This window comes from Camelus dromedarius, chromosome 1 (assembly GCF_036321535.1).
Source record: "Camelus dromedarius isolate mCamDro1 chromosome 1, mCamDro1.pat, whole genome shotgun sequence".
In the NCBI taxonomy this organism is placed as follows: domain Eukaryota; kingdom Metazoa; phylum Chordata; class Mammalia; order Artiodactyla; family Camelidae; genus Camelus; species Camelus dromedarius.
The window spans coordinates 6528259-6549216 of record NC_087436.1 but is presented as its reverse complement, the minus strand read 5'-3'; the positions used below and the strand labels follow the sequence as shown (position 1 = coordinate 6549216).

Genomic DNA, 20958 nt, shown 5'->3' with positions numbered 1-20958 from the left:
AGGAGGCTCAGTTGAGAAGAGTCTTGGATGGAGACATGTCACAAAGCCAAGCGTGGCTGGAGTGATTCTGCACAGAGGAGATGGCTTGTGCAAAGGCAAGAGGCGTAAAGGGGAGCAAAATGAGGTGAGAGGCTCGCCAGGGGACTTAGTGCAGCTTCGCCACAAAGAGGCTGTGAGGAGTGAGAGAAGATAGTCACGAAAGACCACATTCTGTATGACTGCACTCATACGACCGTCCAGAATGGGGAAATCTATATACAGAGAAAGTAGACTAGTGGCTTCTTAGGGCTAGGGTAACGGATGGCGGCCAGCGGGGTAAGAGCTGAAGAGTATGGGGGTTTCTTTTTGAGGTGATGAAGACCTTCTAAAATCAGTAGTTTATAAAACCACAGTGATAGGCGCACATATTTGTGAATATAGGAAAACCACTGAAGTTTGCACTATAAATGGGTAAATTGTATGGTATGTGGATTATAGCTAAATAAAGTGGGTTTTTAAAAAAACTTAAAAAGAAAAGAGAGAGTCTGTGAGGAGAGATGGGAGACATACCAGGGGCAGGCAGGGAGATGCTCTGGAGAAAAGGACATTGAAGTCTTCCTGGAGACTCTTTCCCCACCTCACTCACCCAACTTGACCTTTCACTCTTCTGCACAGCGAGCCGACTCTCTGTTCTACGGGGCTGACGCTGACCTCCTCTTGTGTGTTTATTTCTATCTCAACTTCTCTAGTGCAGCAACTCGCTGCTCTGAGTCTGCTATCAGACAGACTGGTTCCCAGCTTTGCCACTTGTTAATCGTGTGGCCTTAAACAATCAACAGCTTCTGAGAGCCTCAGTTTCCCCAAGTCTAAAATAGAAATAATACGAGTACCTAATTTATTGGGCTGTTGAACATTTGAGGCCGTGCACATCATAAGCACTGGGTGCATCTTATTAGAGCCATGTCTCTGTTCAACTTCCAACTTCAACTTCTTTCCTCTCCACCTACAATTCCTATGCAAGTATTCCTTCAAATTCCACTTCCACTGATACATGGACCACACCAGTTTCACTCTTTTCTCCACCCTGACAGATCTTGGTGCTGACGTCCTGGAAAATTCCTCCTGCCAGGAATCTCCTCTTCCTGCATCAGGGTGACTTTGCTTGGGGGTGGCAGGGATAGTGCCTCCAGTTAGGGCCACTCCCCTCCTTCCCTTGCACATCCAGAGCCCCGGCTCAACACTTCCCCATGAACACCTCAGGGAGCGGGGAAATTATTGGCCCCAGTACTTACAGCTTGGTGAGACTGGACAGTCCTCTGAAAGCATGGATGGATATGGATCTAATCTTATTGTTTTGCAGACACCTGTGAAAATGATGATTAAAAGGAAAACATAATGAAACTGAGTTTCAGTTTTGCCAAATGAAGAGTCCTGTGGGTGGATGGTGGTGATGGGAGTGCAAAACTGTGGGTGTCCTTAACGCCCCTGAATGTACATTTAAAAATGGTTAAGACTGTATGTTTCACGTCGCATGTTTTTTGCCACAATTAGAACTTTTTAAAAATGAAAAAGGGTAGCCACAACAAAATAATGTAGCGAAACTGCATGGTACTTTGCTTTGCTATTAAGTTAGTGTATGATTAGGCTCGTCTTTATGTAGAAATTCCCATTATAAAGGTAAACATATGAGAGCTAAAATTTAATGTTTGAATTTTCTATGAGTGAAACTTTAGTTTACTGCATAGTAAGGCATTCACTAATCAAAGAGGCCTAGAGGCTTTGTTTTTCTTTAACTTTTTAACATTTCCTGCTGTAATTCTACAAACTTGACAGTGCTCGACACAGTGCTGGTAAAACTACAAGTATGTGAGATCGTTAGGACTCCAAACCATATTCCATGCTGATCACAGATCAGCCAAGTGGACTTGAATTTTATTAATGTGATATCCAAGTCTTAACTCCAAACAGTGTTTGAGGAAACTCATCAGGAAGATAAATGATGAAAGAGAAAAACAGAAATAAAGAGAATCCAGACTGGAAGGATATAAATTAGCTTGGAAGGCCAAGCCAGAATGATGCGGGTTCACATAGTTCCCCGAGGTCACGCTGGGTGTTGGGCCTGGAGTTTACAGCAGGTCAGAGGAAACAGAACCCGGACACCAGCCACTGCATCACACGCACCCATTTAAGCATCGCACACCTGTGCACACCAGCCACAGGTTGTGAACAGGACAAGGAGGGGCTTCGAGCCTGATTTCCTCTTCTGATGCAGGTCACCATTGTCCTTTAGGGTTTTCTGAGTTTTTGTATAATTTTTCACAGATTTTAGGAGTAATAAAGGATAAGCCCCTATGAAAGAAGTCTCTTAATCAGAAACGTCGACTAAAGGAGAGTCCCTATTTCTCCAACATGCAAGAAAACCTCACTTTAATTGTAAAATATTATTATTAAGTCTGTCATCCACCTAGCATGCTGAGGGTCCAATCGTGTAGGAGATAATGTAGCTTCCTCACTAAAGCACAGTCAAACTTTCATGGCATTCATTTATACATGAGTTTATACCTGAGTCGTGGTGTTCATTCATTTATTTCTAACTATGGTAATGATCTACTGAACAATAGACTATATTGCCTGGAGTTTGAGACAAACTACGTCTCTAATAACCTATTAGAATTTTTTTTTGTAATTAAGCTATTTTGACCTCTTTCTTGGAACAAATTGGTTGTTCAAGAATTAATTCAGCGTTTGTTGTGTGAGAAATGCTAATGACTGAATTCTGATGTTTAGAGTTGAAGTCCTAACCCCTTTTAAACGATGTGGACATAAGGTGGAGCTGCAGCTCAGAAAAGTCCTCTTACTCCCAAAATCAGAAAACAGAAAAAGGAAGTATCTTGAAATTTTTGTATCAGGCCTGATTTTGAAAAGCTCTTCCCTGTTAGTCCATCAATGTCTACAAAAAAGTTCTGAAAAGCCTTTTTATTGGAATTTAATTTTCCAATATGAAACACTTTTCCGCAGCTCATCGGAGCTTTGAGAACATTTTATCAAAGTGGGTAAATATTTCTTCTGATTCTACTCTGTTTCTGTTATCCTAAAGAAAAATGTACAGGTGGATTGTATCCACGTACCAGAGTTCTCCAGTGGTTTTTTGTTTTCATTTTTTTACAGAACTAAAACCCATATAGACGTGAAAATGAAGCCAGAAGTTCTGAGACATTTTCTAGATAGTGTGGTGCCGGCATTTCAACGCAACCGTTTAAGCACATGACAGTATGATCTAGCCACAAAGTTGACCTAAAGAGCAGGCAGCCGTCACCTGGTCTATTATGGATCCTGCAAGTACATAGATAATCTTAAACTGAAGGGAAGCTGCATGTCAGATAACTACTCAAGGGTAAAATAAAACTCAGCCAACAAGGCAGAAGTGAAAATGGAATTAAGTCCCCAAACCAGCATACTTGGAGGTTTCAACCCACAAGGACTTGCTCTCTCAGGTAGAGCTTGAATTTGCAAACATAGGAAAGCTCTTCACTATCTAATCTCGATGGCAGATCTGGTGAAAGGCCATTACATCTTTCTCTAAGATGCACGGAGGGGCAGCGAGTGACACCACCTGAGTATCTTCACCAGGGGGGAGTGTGGTGGGAGGATTCACAGCACACGTCCTCCAGGTTCTTTGGGGGTAGGTATCTGAGATTTTTCTCAGATGGCTTTTAGAATTGCTCAGGAAAAAAAAAAAATGTTACCTCGTAGTCTCCAGCTAACAGTGAAATAATTCCCCAAAGAGGGATTGGACTTAAACAGTTGGTTCTTGCAGAAGTGGGAAGAAACAGGTATGTCCCCTGCAAAAGTCAGCTAATTTAATACCAAGAATTAACATTTTTCTTACAGTTGCTGAAGATCATGGTACTTCTTGAAGCCATCACGAGGAAGCTTTCTTATTAAGTTCCACTGAAGCGACCTGAAATAAATGCGAATTTTGGTTCTTAAAGTTTTTTCTTTACTTTTAAAAACAGTATGAATAACTATAAACTTTATTTACACCATAAATAACACCAGCTCTCAGGAAACACTTTGCTTCATGGTGTCACTCTTGTATTCCTAATACCATTTAAAAAATTTTTTAACAGATTTTGAGAGTTATTTTCATTTTATTTATTTAAATTAATTAATTGTATTGAGATATAGTTGATCCACAATATTATATTAGTTTCAGGTGTACAACAAAGTGATTCAAAATATTTATGGATTATACTTCATTTATAATTATTATAAAATATTGGCTATATTCCCTGTGATGCAGCTCATTTATTTAATACATAGAAATTTGTATCTCTTCTTCCCCTGCCCCTGTCTCATCCTCCCCTCTTCCCTCTCCCCACTAGTAACCTCTAGTTTGGTCTCTATATCTGTGAGTCTCTTTCTGTTTTGTTATGTTTACTAATTTGTTTTATGTTTTAGATTCCACATGTAAGTGACAACATACAGTATTTGTCTTTCTCTGTCTGACTGACTTCACTGGCATAATATATTCTAGGTCCATCCATATTGCTGCAAATGGCATTTTATCCTTTTTATCACTGAGTAGTATTTCATTGTGTGTGTGTGTGTATGTATTTAAAACATCTTTATCCTTTGTTCTGTTGATGGGCACTCGGTTTGCTTTCGTGTCTTGGCTATTGTAAATTATGACGCTATGAACAGTGCGGTACATGTATGTTTTTGAATTAGTGTTTTCATTTTCTTCAGATATACACCTGGGAGTGGAATTTATGGGTCACACGGTAGTTCTATTTTTAATTTTTTGAGGAACTTCCATACTGTTTTCCACAGTGGCTGCACCAAACTGCATTCCCACCAGCAGTGTATGAGGGTTCGCTTTCTCCACAGCCTCACCAACACTTTTTATTTGTGTCCTTTTTGATGACAGCTATTCTGACAGATGTGAGGTGTACCTCATTGTAATTTTGATTTGCATTTCCCTGATGATGAGTGATGTTGAGCATCTTTTCATGTGCCTGTTGGCCATCTGTATGTCTCCTTTGGAAAAATGTCTATTCAGGTTTCTGCCCATTTTTTAATCATGTTCTTGGTTTTTGTGACATTGAGTTGTAAGTACTCTTTATATATTTTGTATATTAACCCCTTGTTGGTCATATCATTTGCAAATATTTTCTCCCATTCAGTAGGTTGTCTTTTCATTTTGTTGATGGTTTCCTTTGCTGTGCAAAGGCTTTTAAGTTTAATTAGGCCTCATTCGTGTACTTTTGCTTTTGTTTCCTTTGCCTTAAGTTGCTGATCTGTTGATTTCAAAAGCATTTTAATACTCCTGCATTTTTCACTCTCCTCCCCCAACAACAGTTGTTTTTGACATCACATTGTACATCTGTTTGTTTTGTGTATCCCTTAACCGCTAATTGTGGATATAAATAATTTTACTACTTTAGTATTTCACTCTTCCCACTAGCTTTGTATGAGGTTGATTTACTACCTTTACTGTATATTTGCATTTACCAGGTTTTTCCTGTAGTGATTTTCACGTTTCTAGTTGGGTTGTGGCCTTTTCTTTTTTGCTTAGAGAATTTCCTTTAACATTTGTTGTAAAGCTGGCTTGATGGTGCCGAACTCTTTTGGGTTTTGCTTGTCTGTGAAACTTTTGAGCTCTCCTTCAAACGTGGATGAAAGCTTTGCCGGGTACAATACTCTTGGTTGTAGGTCTTTCCCTTTGATCACTTTCAATGTATACTGTGCCACTCCCTTCTGGCCTGTAGACTTTCTGTTGAAAAATCAGCTGATAGTCTCATGGGAGTTCCCTTGAATGTTACTTTTACTTTTCCCTTGGTGCTTTTAATATTCTCTCCTTATCTTTAGTTTTCTCATTTTAATTACAGTGTGACTCTTTAGGTTGATCCTGTTTGGGACTCTCTGTGCTTCCTGGACCTAGATGTCTTGTTTCCCCCCAACCAGGTTAGGGATGTTTTCAGCTATTATGTCTTCAAATATGTTCTCCACCTCTCCTTCTGGGAACCCTGTAATGCAAATGTTAGTGCACTTGATGTTGTCCCAGAGGTTTCTTAAAATGTCCTCATTTCTTTTCATTCTTTTTTCTTTTTACTGTTCAGCTTGGGTGGTTTCCTTTACCCTGTCTTCCAGTTCACTGGTCCATTCCTCTGTATCATTTAGTCTATTGTTGATTTCTTCTAGTGTGTTTTTTCATTTCAGTTATTGTAGTCTTCAGCTCTGTTTGGTTGTTCTTTATATTTTCTAACTCATTTTTAAAAACTTCTAATTCTTGCTCTGTGCATCCATTCTCCTCCTGAGTTCTTTGATCGTTTTTACACTCAGTATCCTGAACTCTTTCTCAGGTAGATTGCCTATCTCCATTTCACTTAGTTCTTCTGGGGTTTTATCTTGTTCCTTCATTTGGAACATGTTCCTCTGTCACCTCATTTTGCCTCATTTTCTGTTTTTATTTCCATGTATCTGGTACGTTAGTTATGTTTCCCGACCCTGGAGAAGTGAGTGTTTGTAAGAGACGTCCTGTGTGTCCCAGTAGCACACTCCCCTCTGGTCACCAGAGCTGTGTGCTCTAGGGGCTCCCCCTGTGTGGGCTGTGTGGGATCCTGGGTCTAGTGCCTGCTTACTGGTGTGTGGGGCCAGGGTTGTGTCCAGGGTGGCTGTGGGTGCAGGAAGTCTGAAGGCAGACTCTGCTGGGTGAGGCTGTGTCTCCATACAGTTAGTTGCTTGGCCTGAGACGTCCTAGTCCTGGAGCCTACAGGATGGTGGGCAGGGGTAGGGCTGGGTCCTGATGCTGATAAACAGAAGGAAGACTCCACAATGGCACTTCCCAGCATCAGTGTCCACATGGTAGAACAAGCTCCTTAAAACGGCTGCCACCAGCATCTGTGTCCTCAGGGTGAGCTTCAGTTGCCTCCTCCTCTCCTGGAGACTCTCCAAGATGAGCAGGTGGGTCTGACCCAGGCTCCTTTCAGATTACTGCTTCTGCCCTGGGTCTCGGTGCATGTGAGATTTTGTGTGCGCCCCTTAAGAGTGGAGTCTCTATTTCGCACAGCCCTCTGGAACTGCTGAAAGTAAGCCCTGATGGCCTTCAAAGCCAAATGTTCTTGGAGCTTGTCTTCCTGGTACAGGACATGGAGCCCAATGTGGGGCTCAGACCCTCACTCTTTTGGGAGAATCTGCAGTTATAATTATTCTCCTGTTTGTGGGTCGCCCACTTGGGGGTGTAGGTCTTGACTGTATCATGACTCTGCCCCTCCTACCTGTCTTCTTGTGGTTACTTCTTTCTGTCTTTAGTTGTAGAAGATATTTTCTGGTAGGTTCTGGTCTTTTTCATTGCTGGTTGTTTTGCAGATGGTTGTGATTTAGGTGTGCTTGTGGAAGGAGGTGAGCTCAGGGTGTCTGTACTCTGCCATCTTGAGAACTCCTTCATAGTTCCATTTGGACTAAGTCTAACTGTTGATCTTGTATTATTAGAGATATTCATCTTTTCTTAAATTTAACTTAGAACATGGTTTAATTCTGACAACAAAGACATAATAAAACTGGGAAAAAAATTTTCAGTTGTGTTCTCTCTTTCTGTTTTTATTTAACAAACAGAAAGCATCTCAGTTTTTGCATGACAATAAAAATAGTGTTTTCTTGTTTAAAACACATCCAAGAACTTAAATAATTTTATATTCCTCAATATTTCAATTCTCACATTCCACTACCTTTGCTTCCTTTAAAAATTAGTTACAAAGGAACCTGTCAATTGGTACATACAATTGAACCATTTTTAATCAGTAAGTGATTCCATTGCGATTTCTAGTAAATCGTATAGAAAGATTTCCCCTAGGGTCACAATTTGATAGGCAGCTTGACACAGACCAGGTTCACATAATTGTTGTTGCATTGGAAAGGACCTAACCTTTAATTTTTTAAGCAACGATACATGGTAGGAAAGAAATAAAACAAGCAAAAAACCCAAACTATCAAAGTTGGGGGGGGGGGTCCCTTGTATGAATCATACACAATCTTTCCATGTCAGTTTCTTTAACAGTGAAAGGATGGATTTGGACTAGATGACCTCTAATAATGTCATGCCATTGTTATTACCATCATTATATGTTATGGTGGAGCAGATGCTCATTGAGAAAAGAGCAACAGACTTCACTGTAGTGAGTCTGACTTGCTGTGGAATAAACACATGGAAACACTTCATCAGGTGAAGACAGTTTCATACAAGACTCTAATGATGTTATTAGCTTTCATGTTGGTTTTGGACCAGTGCTGCTTGAACTTGGCAATGAATCCTTCTTATAGAAAAAGAATTTCTCAGACTCCCTATGACACATTTTTGGAAACTAATAGGAGAAATAAACTGTTCTGGAGTCTAGAAAACTGTGTATTCTCAATGCGAGTGTTAGTATTCCAAGGGGGTGAAAATTGGTTCTTAGGGAGTGAAAAAAAATCTTACTTTTTTAATGGATAAAGAACAGACATATGTAAATAGAAACATAGTATACACATAGTATTAATATATCACAGAGGGGGACAAATAAATGTCTGAAAAGGCTTGGGAAGGGGGGCAATATTGGTAAGAAAAAAGGTTAAGAAGCATTATTCTAGACTATGCATTCCAGTCGCTTAGTGATTTTTTAATAAATGAAGGTCAAAGTTTGATTAACTAGTAACCCTCTCTTGAAATGCCTGTTACCAGATGTTCTTTCATTCCTAATATTAGCGAACTGAAAATCCCTTTTTTCTGCTGATGAGTCTCAGTTGGCTTAGACCTTCAATTCTCCTTTATATCCAGTTTATATGTTTGTGTTGTATAAAGACAAACTGAAATATTTGAGTTTGATTTAAGGATACTGATGTGCTCTCAAAAAAGTCCCATACATTCATTCATTCATTCATTTTCTCAACAAATGTGTTGAATGCCTTCCATTTGCATACTGGGAAAAAAGGTAATATCCTTGCCCTTAAGAAGCTTATACTCTGTTTGGATGTCAGATAATATACTTTGTTTTGATTGTCAGAGCTATCTCTAGTTTTTATAAAGAAAGCTCTTATTATTGGATTATGTGCTTTTAGTGATTAAATTCTAGGATCTACACGTTAGCTGTCACACAAAGCTAACATTTAGCAAGCTAGGCAATGTATACATAATACTTTTACCCGTTTGTCTCTTTTGTTCACTAGCATTTATATGAAATGTCTCAAAAAATTATAGTTTTGAAAAATATTACTTGGATTATTGTCCTCTTTGATACTTCAGTACTTACTTACATATGAGTCAACTCGCTCATTTCTGGCATTTCCCTATGATAGTTCCCGCTCAAAAATATGGTACAAGCCGAGTAAAAAAAATGATATTTACTCTTAATATATTTTTTGTAAAGCCTAGAGTTCCATTTTTCTATGGAATTGAACAGAGACACTGATGGGAGTCAGTGTTCTGCAGATAAAGGTGGAAATGGATAACCTGGATTGAGCCCTTCAACCCAAAGCACAAGAAAATGCTATTTTTCAACAAAAAATAAAGTGTAATAGACATAAACTCCTGAGCTTGAGTCCCGCTTCTCCAAATGCCTGTTGGAAATTTCCCGAGTGACCGTTAATCACCAAATGAAAAAACATCTAAATTGGAGTTCAAGTGCTCCCCACTGTCTGTCACCACGTCTCCCCATCACTTTTACTCAAGATGGAAACCTTGGAGTCATCTTCAGCCTTGCCTTCTCCCTGGCCTTTTGTAGCCAATCCTTCATGAAGATCTGAACCAGTTTTTTTCTTTATACCAAGGGCTGTAAGCTCGTGGCCCACAGGCCTGTACACACCTCTCTGTGAATGTCTGTCTGCATGAATTTATGTGTCTGTACGTGTTGAGCCAGGACAGTTTTTAAAACTGGAATCAGAATGCCTTTAGGTAGGGCTTACACTCCCACCCTAGTCATCATCATCTCCACTTCCATTCCTCCAGTCCCCTCCCTCTCTTCCTTTCTTCCACAAAGGCGAATTAAATTGTTGAAGAATGGGTTCAAATCTTACTTGTGGGAAAATGAGAAATGCTACTATCAATGTATTCATGGATTTGGATTTTCTAGTAATCTGACACAAGCAATATGGGTGGTAATGTTTTCTTCTTTGAAAACCAATTGAAATCATCACACATTTTTATACCCAGCCATTCTAGTCAGCGTTTAGATCATGGAAACTCAGTGGTACCTCAGATTTTTTGGGGAGAGGGGATTTTTTTTTCTAGTAGGACTAATTACTAAAAAAAGCTGTGGTAAATTGAGGGTAGGATAGAATGCTGTCTTAGTACAGGTGGGAGTCTCACCTCTGGAAAACAAGTCGTCGTGGCTTAACCTGCCTGCTCTCCTCATCTCGTTACCAAGTTGGATAAGTCCCCCAGACTCTGCTAATTTGATGGTACCTATGTAAAGGAACCAAGCTGAGGCTCTTCCCCACCCCTTGTATGTGTTAAGCACGTGAGTTGCAGTGTTATGTGGTTTGGGTTGAAAAAAGGCAAGTCTCGCCAACATTTGTAGCCTTAAAGATCCCTCCTAGTCTGTCCTCATATATACAAAAGTCAGAGCCATAAGGCACTAAAACCTATGGAAGAAAACCAAAAACTCAGCAAAACTTGGACTAAAATGTTTGTCCTCTGCTAATGTCTTTTGAAAGTTTCAGCCAAATGTCTGTTTGTGTTGCTGAAGTTTGTTAAATTCAAATTAGTATTGGATCCATAAACTGCTTATTATGAGAATAATTTTCTCTTACATTCATACATTTGAGTTACTTCAGGGAAAAACCAACATCAAATCTCTGAGTCAAAATGTGGTTCAGAAGAGGCAGATTTTAAATGTGAAGTTCTGGAATATTTTATCCAGCTTGTTTTACTTGCTTCATATTTTTATTTATACATGAGTGTATTACAGTTTATTTCCAATAAAGTCAAAAACTTTTCACTTTTGACACTTTTCCAATAAGTGTCAATTCTTGTAACAAGAAAGCTCTATATGATAATTTAATTGGTAGCCTTTTTTCTTCAGTAGCACATACATTCGATTGCATCTTTTGTTTAGATGAAATATGGTGGTACTAAATACTCTGTAAGATTGTTATGAGGAACTAAATAAGTGAATATATAGAATAATTTAGAGTAGGATCTATCTTTTAATAAATGCAAATAAGTGTCAGCAATTATTATAATTGACCAAGGAACAATGATATCATCTTTGAATGACAGTGCATTAGTAATAATGACAATTAAGCCTTAGTTACAACACATTTTACAGGTGCTGTTCTGGCAGTCAGGGTGAAGCCATTCTTTTCTACTTACATCAAAGTCACATTTGAAGAAACTGATGGAACAGCTCGTAAATTGGTCTCATCACAGTTAAGCTCTAAACCTCGGCAAAGACATTGCCCGGGCACAGAACCGACCACTGAATAAAGAGGACGTAGTGAGGAATGGGGATACCGAGGGACCAGGAACAGGAAGGTAATGAAAAGAAAGAAACGAAAAGCTATGAGAAAATTATATACAAAAGTGGGTCACGTCTTAATGTAAGCCATTTGCGCAAAGCTTTAAATTAAGGTTCCAAGGTTTTGCTTTTAATTTAACATTAAAATGATGCTAGAACTCTAAGATAAGGAAACATACACAGTTACCAGTTCATGCATTTTTTTTTAAATAGCTACCTGCTCTTCTCCAGTTGGTGCAAAATAATGAATGACGTCATCCTCTCTGACTTGTCCTCGGAGAGTAGCTGTGCCCAAGGGCGACATGACAGTGTGTGATGGGCTTTGTTGTTCATATTAAAGCTGCTACTTAAGAATAAAGTATCTACGAATAGCTTTAATGGAGGACTAAGCCATTTTTAATTAGCAAGAAAGAGAACTAAACTCTGAACTCAGTGCTGGTAGAATTTTTTTTTTTTTTGGAAAACTCAGGAGTTCTTTAAAAGATTTTTAGTGATCTGCTTTGACTTATGCAGGGATGTAGAGATGTCCACAGCTTCACTTATGGAAGTGAATACTTTTTATGCTGAGCCCTTCTGTTCTCGCTGGGTGTTGGAAAAAGAGGGACATTAGGACGCATGCTTTGGCAGTCTCATGGGGCTATCATGATAGTCTTAAGATGTGATCTGATATTTCTAAAGTCTGTTAGAGACTTGCAGCGGTGTGTTCATATAGCTAAACAATGAGGTGGGATTATTATTCAGTGTGATGGACTGTCTGATTCCTGACCTGATGGGACTGGACCAGTACTGAGAGCGATGAGGCGTACCTCCCTTCTGCTTTTATCTGCAAGCCCTGCACTTCAAGCAGGGGTTACAGACTCGGATATCTACAGAGGCAGGCAAAGCAGGCGTCAGCTGTGTCCAGATGACCCGTGGAACAGCTTCTCCTGACCATTGCCATGTGTGGCCAAGTCAACCAACATCCTCAAAGAAGCCAGAAAGACAATGCTTTGTATATAATTACCTACTTAAAAATAAGAATAGCTGACTAAAGCATTGTCACTGCCAAGAAGAGATTCCGGTGACAAAGCTGGTGGGTGGTGGTAGTGAGCACCTTGGCACCAGCCTTGGACACAGTGACGTGTCCCTTTGCTCAGATCTGAGGCCACAGATGTTTTTCCTCTCCTCCGAAATAACTCTGCAGACTCCTTACGGGACCATGAGAGTGCAAGATCACAACTGGGGTTTTCTGTGTTTTGTAAACAGAGGCTCTGCCAAGAACTTTTAAACAGTTTTATGGTTGTAAGTGACCATTTTGGCAAGGATCTCTGAAAGCTATTCTGTCTCTCTTGGTGAAGTCATGTGCTGATGTGACTGTTGTGGGGAAGAGAAGGGGAGCGTTGGCAAGGAAGATGAAGGTCCTGCGAGGGACAGTAAGAGGGTGAAAACAGAGGGCAGTGAAGTCAACATTAATTCCGGTGTGTTTTTTCTACTTCTATAGACTGAGTTGAGATAACCCATACATGTGGATTACGGGGTTACTTGTGACGGGGAAAAATGAACAAGATAACACCTACATACCCAACAACAAAACAAGGATGAAGCAAATTATGTCCCTTAAAATATGTATAGTATTTTGAAAGGTTTGTAATAATATGGGTACCTGATTATGCCAAAATGCTAACTGAAAATATGATAAAAATGGATGGCACAGAAAATTGCAACTATGTTGAAATTTCAAAAAAGATGATGAATGCACCAGTAAGTTAATGCTGGTAGCTTTTGAGAGGTGAAATTATGGCTGAGTAAAGAATTCTTGACAAGTCTCTGTGCTTTCCAAACTCCTCACATTTAAAGTGTATTAATGTATTCGTTAATGATGGATATGTTTTCCATGATAACTGTTCTTGGGAAGTGACTTTATAAATGTGAATTCCATTCATTCTTTCATTCAATCAAAAATTATTGGAAGCACTTCTCACATTAATTTCCAATAAGTCCTTATGATAATCTGATTTAAATAAAGTGATACAATAGGAACCTTAATTTAAGTTTCACCCTCCCAATTTCACACTAGTCTTCCCATTCCATTTTTACACTGCTTTTAAGCTTGAAAAAAGACATTTAATTATTCATTACCACCCCCCCCAATCTGTCTTGAAAGAACTGTAATTAAAATTAGATATTTGTTCATTACAAAAAATTGTTTAAAAAATTGCGTTTGTAATTTTTGAACCATCATTTTTGGTGCAACTGTATTCTGATGCACGTATACTTAGGACACACTTCTCCCAGAGTTCAGGATTGGGCAAAAATTTATTTCTCTTGCTCACTTGATCCATTTCCCCCCCTTTTGTTTGTTTTTGCTTTGCAAACCGGACTATGAAAGCTATGTAACCCATTATTTTCCCTCTTTGACCTCATTCCTCATTGCTTTTCCCATTCACCATGGAATTTTTGTCTTTTGCATCACATTAGTTGTTTAAGCCTGTTAGTAGCCATATTTTTATCGTAAACTGCCTAACAGCCTTTTGGGAATAGGTGAAATATAAAAAGATTTTATTGAATTTTAAGAAATGAAAAGAATTTACAAAAAAAAAGAGAGAAAATGAAAACTACATTTTGAGATAAAATGGTTTAGTCCCTTAGTTTTTTGCATTATATTAGTAGTTAAATTATACCTGTTAACTTTTTCCTTTCTCAAAAACTTTTAGCTTTTTAATGATCAAGTAATTTGTTCTTCAGATTTTGACAATAAGACAGTGTGAGGTTGAGACAAATCACTGAGTCATCTGAGAGACTCGCAAGAGGGACGTATACCCCCTTAAGTTGGGAAGTGCTCCACTTTTTATTAGTCTCATTTGAGTAGAGAGGACAAAAGCTAATAAAAATGTTTTTAAAAAGCTACACTTTACAATTTGTGGTGGAACATAAAGGGAAAAATATAGTAAAGGATTCTTTCCCCCAACCCCCGCTTTCAACCAAGGTTTGAAAAGCTAGTGTTAAAATTACAACTTCAAGACACGCACTTACATTTGAATATTTTATTAAAATGGACAAAATTTATTTAAGAGGAGTAATTTATATAAATCTTCCTGATCTAAAATATTATACTCTCCCACTTCCCCCCAGGGTTTTTGTAAATTTTTGGTATATGTCTAAACATAGTAGGTTACAATTAAGAAGGCTTTTTGGTAGCTCTGAAGTACGGTTTAGACCCCAGAAGCTTTTTCGCTTACAAACATTAAAATCCAAGCAGCTTCTCTGATCTTCTATTTTCAGTTTTCTTTATATCAGAGTTTCTTTTAAATCAGTGTTTCTAGTGATTGTGAAAAAGGCCCTGCCAAATAACAATGCTGACTGCTGACATTAATTGTTTTCACAACAATATCTGGCATGATTTATTACTTTTATAATTGTGATCCCCGAATGATTTTTAAATAAAATTCTCAAATTGAGGCTGCATTTCTAATAGAAAATTATAATTTTGCAAATAGAAAACTATAATTAATTTTTTTTAATGTTGGATCTAACTTTGAAGAACATGGTGTCTTACAATAAACTCAGAGGCAAGGACTCTCAGCCCCTCCAGTTACTTACGGCATTCAGATGTTCTTGCCTCAAATGGGTACGGAGATGTCGTAATAATTTTGTAGTAATTGGCAAAATATTTGTCAAGTTGCTCAGACCATCCATTGTTGTCTCCTAAAATAAAATCAGAGAGCAGAAAAGTTGAAGAAAACAGAAATATTCTGGGGTGTTGGGGAAAACAGGTCCGCCTTAAAATAAACAGGTGGTCGGCAGACTTAGAGAGGGAGACATCGCCCGGGGGCTTGTCAACACTGTGAGTTGCTGGCCCCCACCTGGAGTTGCTGATTTCATAGATCTGAGATGGATCTCCTCGTCTCCATTTTTAACAGGCACTGTAGGGGATTCTTCAGCAAGTGTTCCAACCAGATTTCAACAAACAGCACTTTAGATGTACTGAGACCCAGCGCACTGTTCTTAGCCTATTAATTACGGTTAATTGTCTTCAGTTGTTTAACCTGATATTGGAGATGTATTAACGTGGATAGATAAATGGCCATGATTGTTAAATAGGAAAAGAAAAAAAAATAACATGACCGGCACCATCTCATTCTTCTTTTCTTTTTTTCAAAGGCATGGTGGTATTGCTAGGTAGTTAGATAAGTGGGGGCACTGGGCAGACAGGTGGAGGAGAGAGAGAATGGTCCAGACGATGGCATGGTGCCCACCTCCAGCATTAAGGGGCTTTACTTCCTCTAAATGAGTGCCAGCAAGAAACTGGTTAGAACCCGACAGCTGTGACTACGCGGCAGTGACAAGGACCTAACCGGACATGACCCAGTGCTCACTGTATTATAATTAACACTGCAGTTGAGCCCCACCAGGGGTTTCTCTGTGTGCCTCGTGGGTAAGGACATGCGCAAAGCGGGACAAACATGACTGAGCACTCCAGGGGCAAGAGCTGTCAATCAATCAAAAGATCACCTCTGAGCAAGGGTGTAAGGGAAAGGGGAGCAGACAAAGACTGCCGCTTTCCTTCCCTTGGATGAGCCCGCCTCCTGTTCTTGGAGGTGCACTTTTCCTTTTCTTAAATAAATCCTTTGCTATACAACACACTCCGCCTCCTGTCTGTAGTCTTGTCTTTCAGGTGAGACAAGGACTGGGGTCTTTTCTTCACCTTTTGGGGTAACAATATCACAGATCGCACTGAGTGTTTATCCTCTGAGCCCTTACAGATTTTCTCATCTATATTTTCTGATTTTAATATTAAACTCTTGCATAAATTTTTTAAATAAAATCAAACAAATAATAGTAAAAGTCTTCACTGAGTTGGGGGAGAAAAGAAATTTTTTCCTCACAAAATTCCTCATGACCTTTTCAGTTATTTTTAAACATGAGACCATGAAGCCATTCATGTGGTGGAGTGGACAGTGAATGGGGAGGCAGGACCAACTTCCCTGTATCATCTGCAGATGGCACAAGCCTTCATCCCCCTGTGGTGGGGGGGGGCGAGTTTGAACATGACCCTTTCCAGAGGTTCCAAAATTTTTTCAGATTGCTGCTAAGACTCTTTAAGGATGCATAAATATATAAACAGATGATAGAAATGATAAAAGTTTATCCTTCTTCCATAAAAGTATTAAATCTAGCATTGATTTTATGAGTTGTTTCTGCACATATGTATAATTCAAGCCTGAGACTAAGACCAGGTATTAAAATTTTGTTCAGTTTGCTTGGATTTGGTGAACTTGACTTAATCATATCCATGGTTTTAATTCTTATCAAAGGATTTCAAAATTACGTTTTTAGCCTGCACTGTATCTACTGTGTAACATGGGATCAGTTCACATGTTGCGCTGGTTGGGGCAGCTGGGCCAGTGATGGTGTGGGCAGCCGTCAGTCTCCGGATGGGAGCCCTGGTGCTGAGTTCCTGGGTCCCCTGCCACCAGTGGCTGCGGCCCACACCTCCATCCCTTCTGAGAATTTTCTAAGTATCTAATTTCTGTTTAACAGACCTAGAGTGAGTTCTCTTTCTTGCATTAAACCCTGATAGATATAGAGACTGACTGAATTGTTGAATTAAAATGTTGTTTAAGTGTGACTGGATTTTGTTAGTTTTCAGAGCCCAGGCGGAGTCTCATGATTTAGAACAAGGCAGTGCATTTTTTTTCCTAAACCCACGAGCGTGAGTGTAATTTAGTTCCGTGGTCTCACTGTGGTAACATGGGTGATGCTTTCCCGAATTTTCCCCCATCTTCCAAGTGGATTCTGGGAGTGGGGTCAGAGTAGACCGCTCAGCTTTCCTGGGCTCCAGAAACACCTCTTTGTTTCCTCCGATGTCAAGTGTGAAGTTTACCGCATTTGGATTGTCCCCCTTTCCTGGGTTGGCTGAGTTTGTTGACTTTTAGGCAAGTTTTTACTTTTAAAAACTTAGTTCATATCTTTAGATACAAGAAAGGAAAATTCTAGGAGAGACTTAAATTCCCCCATTTTTTAATGGAGATTTTGAATATTAGCACTTAGCGCTGAGAGGACTAATATTCAGCAAGTACCTGTGTTATTACTTTATTTTATCCTCATAGTAACTCTATTTGGCCATTATTGTCAACTCTACTTACAGGTTGAAAAAACTGATTCTGAGACGTTTAAGTGATTTGACTAAGAAACAGAATTATTAAAAATACCTGAAAATTAAAATAAAATTATTTAAATCTTTTATAGGCCCCAAAGATTATTTAATCAGTTTATATTCTACCTATACAATTCCAACTTTTATGTGACACTGCCTTTAAATATTTAGCTATTACTGGGAGGGATAAATTAGGAGTTTGGGATTAACATATACACACTACTGTATATAAAATAGATAAACAACAAGGACCTAATGTATAGTATAGGAAACTATATTCAATATCTTATTCTCTAATGGAAAAGAATCTGAAAAATAATATATATACATATACACGTATAACTGAATCACTATGCTGTATACCAGAAACTAACACAACACTGTAAAGCAACTATACTTCAATTAAAAAATTTAAAAAACATTTAGCTATTACTGTTACCTATTTTTCTGTTGCCTGTTTCATTTTCACTCTAGAGGCTCTTACACCAGCATTGTGTGAATTACACAAAAATGTATTTAACAACCAGAAGTAGTTACTAACTAGAATTTAAGTTCGTCATTATCATTATCCATGGAATCCATGAAAGTATTGCTAATCATTAAGGTATTACTAAAAAAGTTTTTTAACAAATTAATTTTTGTGCTAATGTTATGATTTTTTTTTATCCATTTATAAATGCTGCAGGTAAAATATGTGAGTAGGAGAAGTCATTTGGCTCTGGATATGTTGAGGAACCGATTATTTTTATAAGCGAGGTTTTGTGTATCTGTAGGGCAAGGGTGAAGAGGGTCCGAAGGACTCTACCCTGCAGGCTGCCGAGGCCTTGCTGGGGGAGGAGGGGTGGCGTTCATGGTCACATTCGTGTTCCTGACACAGCTACCTGGACCTGAGTCACAGCAGTGGCACTTCATTGTGGTGACCGTGTCCCAGAGCCAGGCCTGTTTCTGCGGGTGGCCTTTCCCGGCTGCTGTGACATTCGTGAGACAGGGAGGCTGGCTGACCTCCAGAAGTTGTTGCTTCTCCTTCCCTGGTTCTCCAGCAGGCCCTGTATGCAACTGAGCTTTCACAAGTGAACTGGTTGAATCTGTGGCATTTTAACCATTAATAGATGGTACGGGGAGCGGGGGAGGTTATAGCTTAGTGATGGAGCACGTGCTTAGCACGCACAAGGTCCTGGGTCCAATCCCCAGTGCCTCCATCAAAACAAAAATAAGTTATAAAACCTAATTACCTCTCCCTCCCCCCAAAAATTACAAGTTAAAAAAATTTAAATAATAGGTGATGCAGGGCTCAAAACTGTGGGCCTTGGTGGCCTCTCCTGATCCTTCGTTCCCCACCACCTCTCTCTTGTCCTTCTGTCTAAAAGGGGCTCACTCCGCATGGCGTATTTGCAAAGCTTTGGTGCAGCAGATCCAAATGGTGTTGTAGTTGACATTCCCATCTCCTCTCTGTCTCTTCCTGAATCCTGTTCCTTCCTCTCCTTTTCTGCCCTGTTGTACCTCGACACACACATGCAGTTGAAAAGCCAGGCTAAGAAGGAGAAAGAAAGGGGGAATTTGAGAATCTGAAGGAAAGGGGACAAGACTGCTTGTATTTCCCCAAAGCAGACCACATATTTTGTGGGGAGACCCCTTTTTAAATAGCAACGTCTTCAAACAAACAAGCTCTTTACTAAGGGGTATTCACCTTCCTGCCTGCCTTCCCGAAGCATTCTCTCCTTCCCACCCATGACTTCCTCTCACCAGAAGGCAGGGATACGGAACATAGGAGATGTGGCCCAAACTGCAAAGTTGGAAAGCTAGCTTTCTTAAGAGAACAGCTTTTGGTATGTGTGTTTCTATATTTTAAGCCCTATATCCCTCATATTTTAAGGACGTAGTGGGCAGTGAGCGGGATGACTTCACCCTTTAGTAACGATCCCACTGAAACTGATTCTCCGATTTTCCCTGAGGAATCACAGAGCTGTGCATAGGGCAGGGTACTAAAGAGGACACTGTGTTAGGGGACACGGCTTCTAGGGGTGTGGGTAGTGGTATATGAACAGCATTGATTAAATATATATATATTTTCCAAAAATAGTTTTTTTCCTAAAAAAGCTAAAAAATGATATAATGATGCTGTGAATAAAAATGAATGACATAGACCAAGAAAAATCCTGTCTTACCTGTGGCATGAGCTCAATAAATACTTGTTAATTCAATAAATGAATGAATGAATGAATAAGTGGATGAATGAATGAAAGAGTGGGTCTCGGCCCTCCAAGACACTTCAGAGAAAACCCAGCCTTCCTCATGCAATCATAAAATTTGGGAACTGGGACACTTAACCAGAACACAGATTTCCAGGCTCCTCCGCTGGAGATTGTGATCTGTTTGGTCAGCATGGGGAGCGGTGAACTGTATTTTCCGCAAATGGCGCTAGAGGAGTCTTGCAGAGAGTTCTGGGAGAACCGCAGTGTGGGATTTTCTCCAGCGCAGCCCTTGTCACATGGCAGTGGGGGACAGCTACATTTAGTATCAGAAACATCCTGGCAATTGGAGGGAGCTGTTTTTTGTTGTTTTTTCCTTACTAAAGTTGCTGACTGTTGAGGGTCAGTCTGGTAGTCCAAACACTCGAGATTAATGGGAGTGGTCCCAAGTTTAAGGGCATGCACGTATCTCTTGTTACTCTTATTGTAACTTGCTTCATACTGTACTGTTTAGGGAGGAGGGTATAGCTCACTGGTAGAGCGCACACTCGGCATGCAGGAGGTCCTGGGTTCAGTCCCCAGTACATGCTTTAAAAATAAATGCTATGCCTATTAACATATATATTTTACCTCCTTAAGAGAGTCTGACAGAAATTAGTCTTTTGACCTGTGTATTTTTATTACCTCAGTGACTTCTAAAGCATTTTAATAGCACAAGGGATTTTTAGGGCAATGAAATTATTCTGTGTGATACTATAGTGGTGGCTACATGTCATTATGCATTTGTCAAAGCTCATAGAATGTACATCAAGAGTGAGCCCTAATGTAAACCATGGACTTTGGTTGATAGTAATGTGCCCATGTTGGTTCATCAATTGTACCAAATGTGCCACATGGATGAGGGATGCTGAGGGTAGCGGAGTGTATATGTGTGAGTGGGGAGGGCTATGTGGGAACTCTGTATTTTCTGCTCAATTCTGTTGTGAACCTAAAACTGCTCTAAAAGAATGAAGTCTATTAAAAACAACAACAACAAAAAACCAAAAACCAAAACCAAACTAAAACAATACAAAAAAACCCCACAAAAAATAAAGTACTTTTAATATAAAATATGGCTGTTTACTAGCTCTCACAAAGTATATGAAATGGTAAATCTTTATTT

The 20958-nt window shown here is 39.4% G+C and overlaps 1 protein-coding gene across 1 annotated transcript in view; it reads right to left on the bottom strand.

Annotated features, from left to right (window-relative positions):
* RXFP1 (relaxin family peptide receptor 1) overlaps positions 1–20958 on the bottom strand; it is a 94118-nt gene that overhangs the window by 32403 nt on the left and 40757 nt on the right. The window contains exons 3-6 of the mRNA XM_031463891.2: positions 15051–15155; positions 11327–11432; positions 3869–3940; positions 1272–1343 (exon numbers count right to left, since the gene is read on the bottom strand). Coding sequence (XP_031319751.1) covers positions 1272–1343; positions 3869–3940; positions 11327–11432; positions 15051–15155 — 355 coding nt within the window. The remainder of the gene's footprint in view (positions 1–1271; positions 1344–3868; positions 3941–11326; positions 11433–15050; positions 15156–20958) is intronic.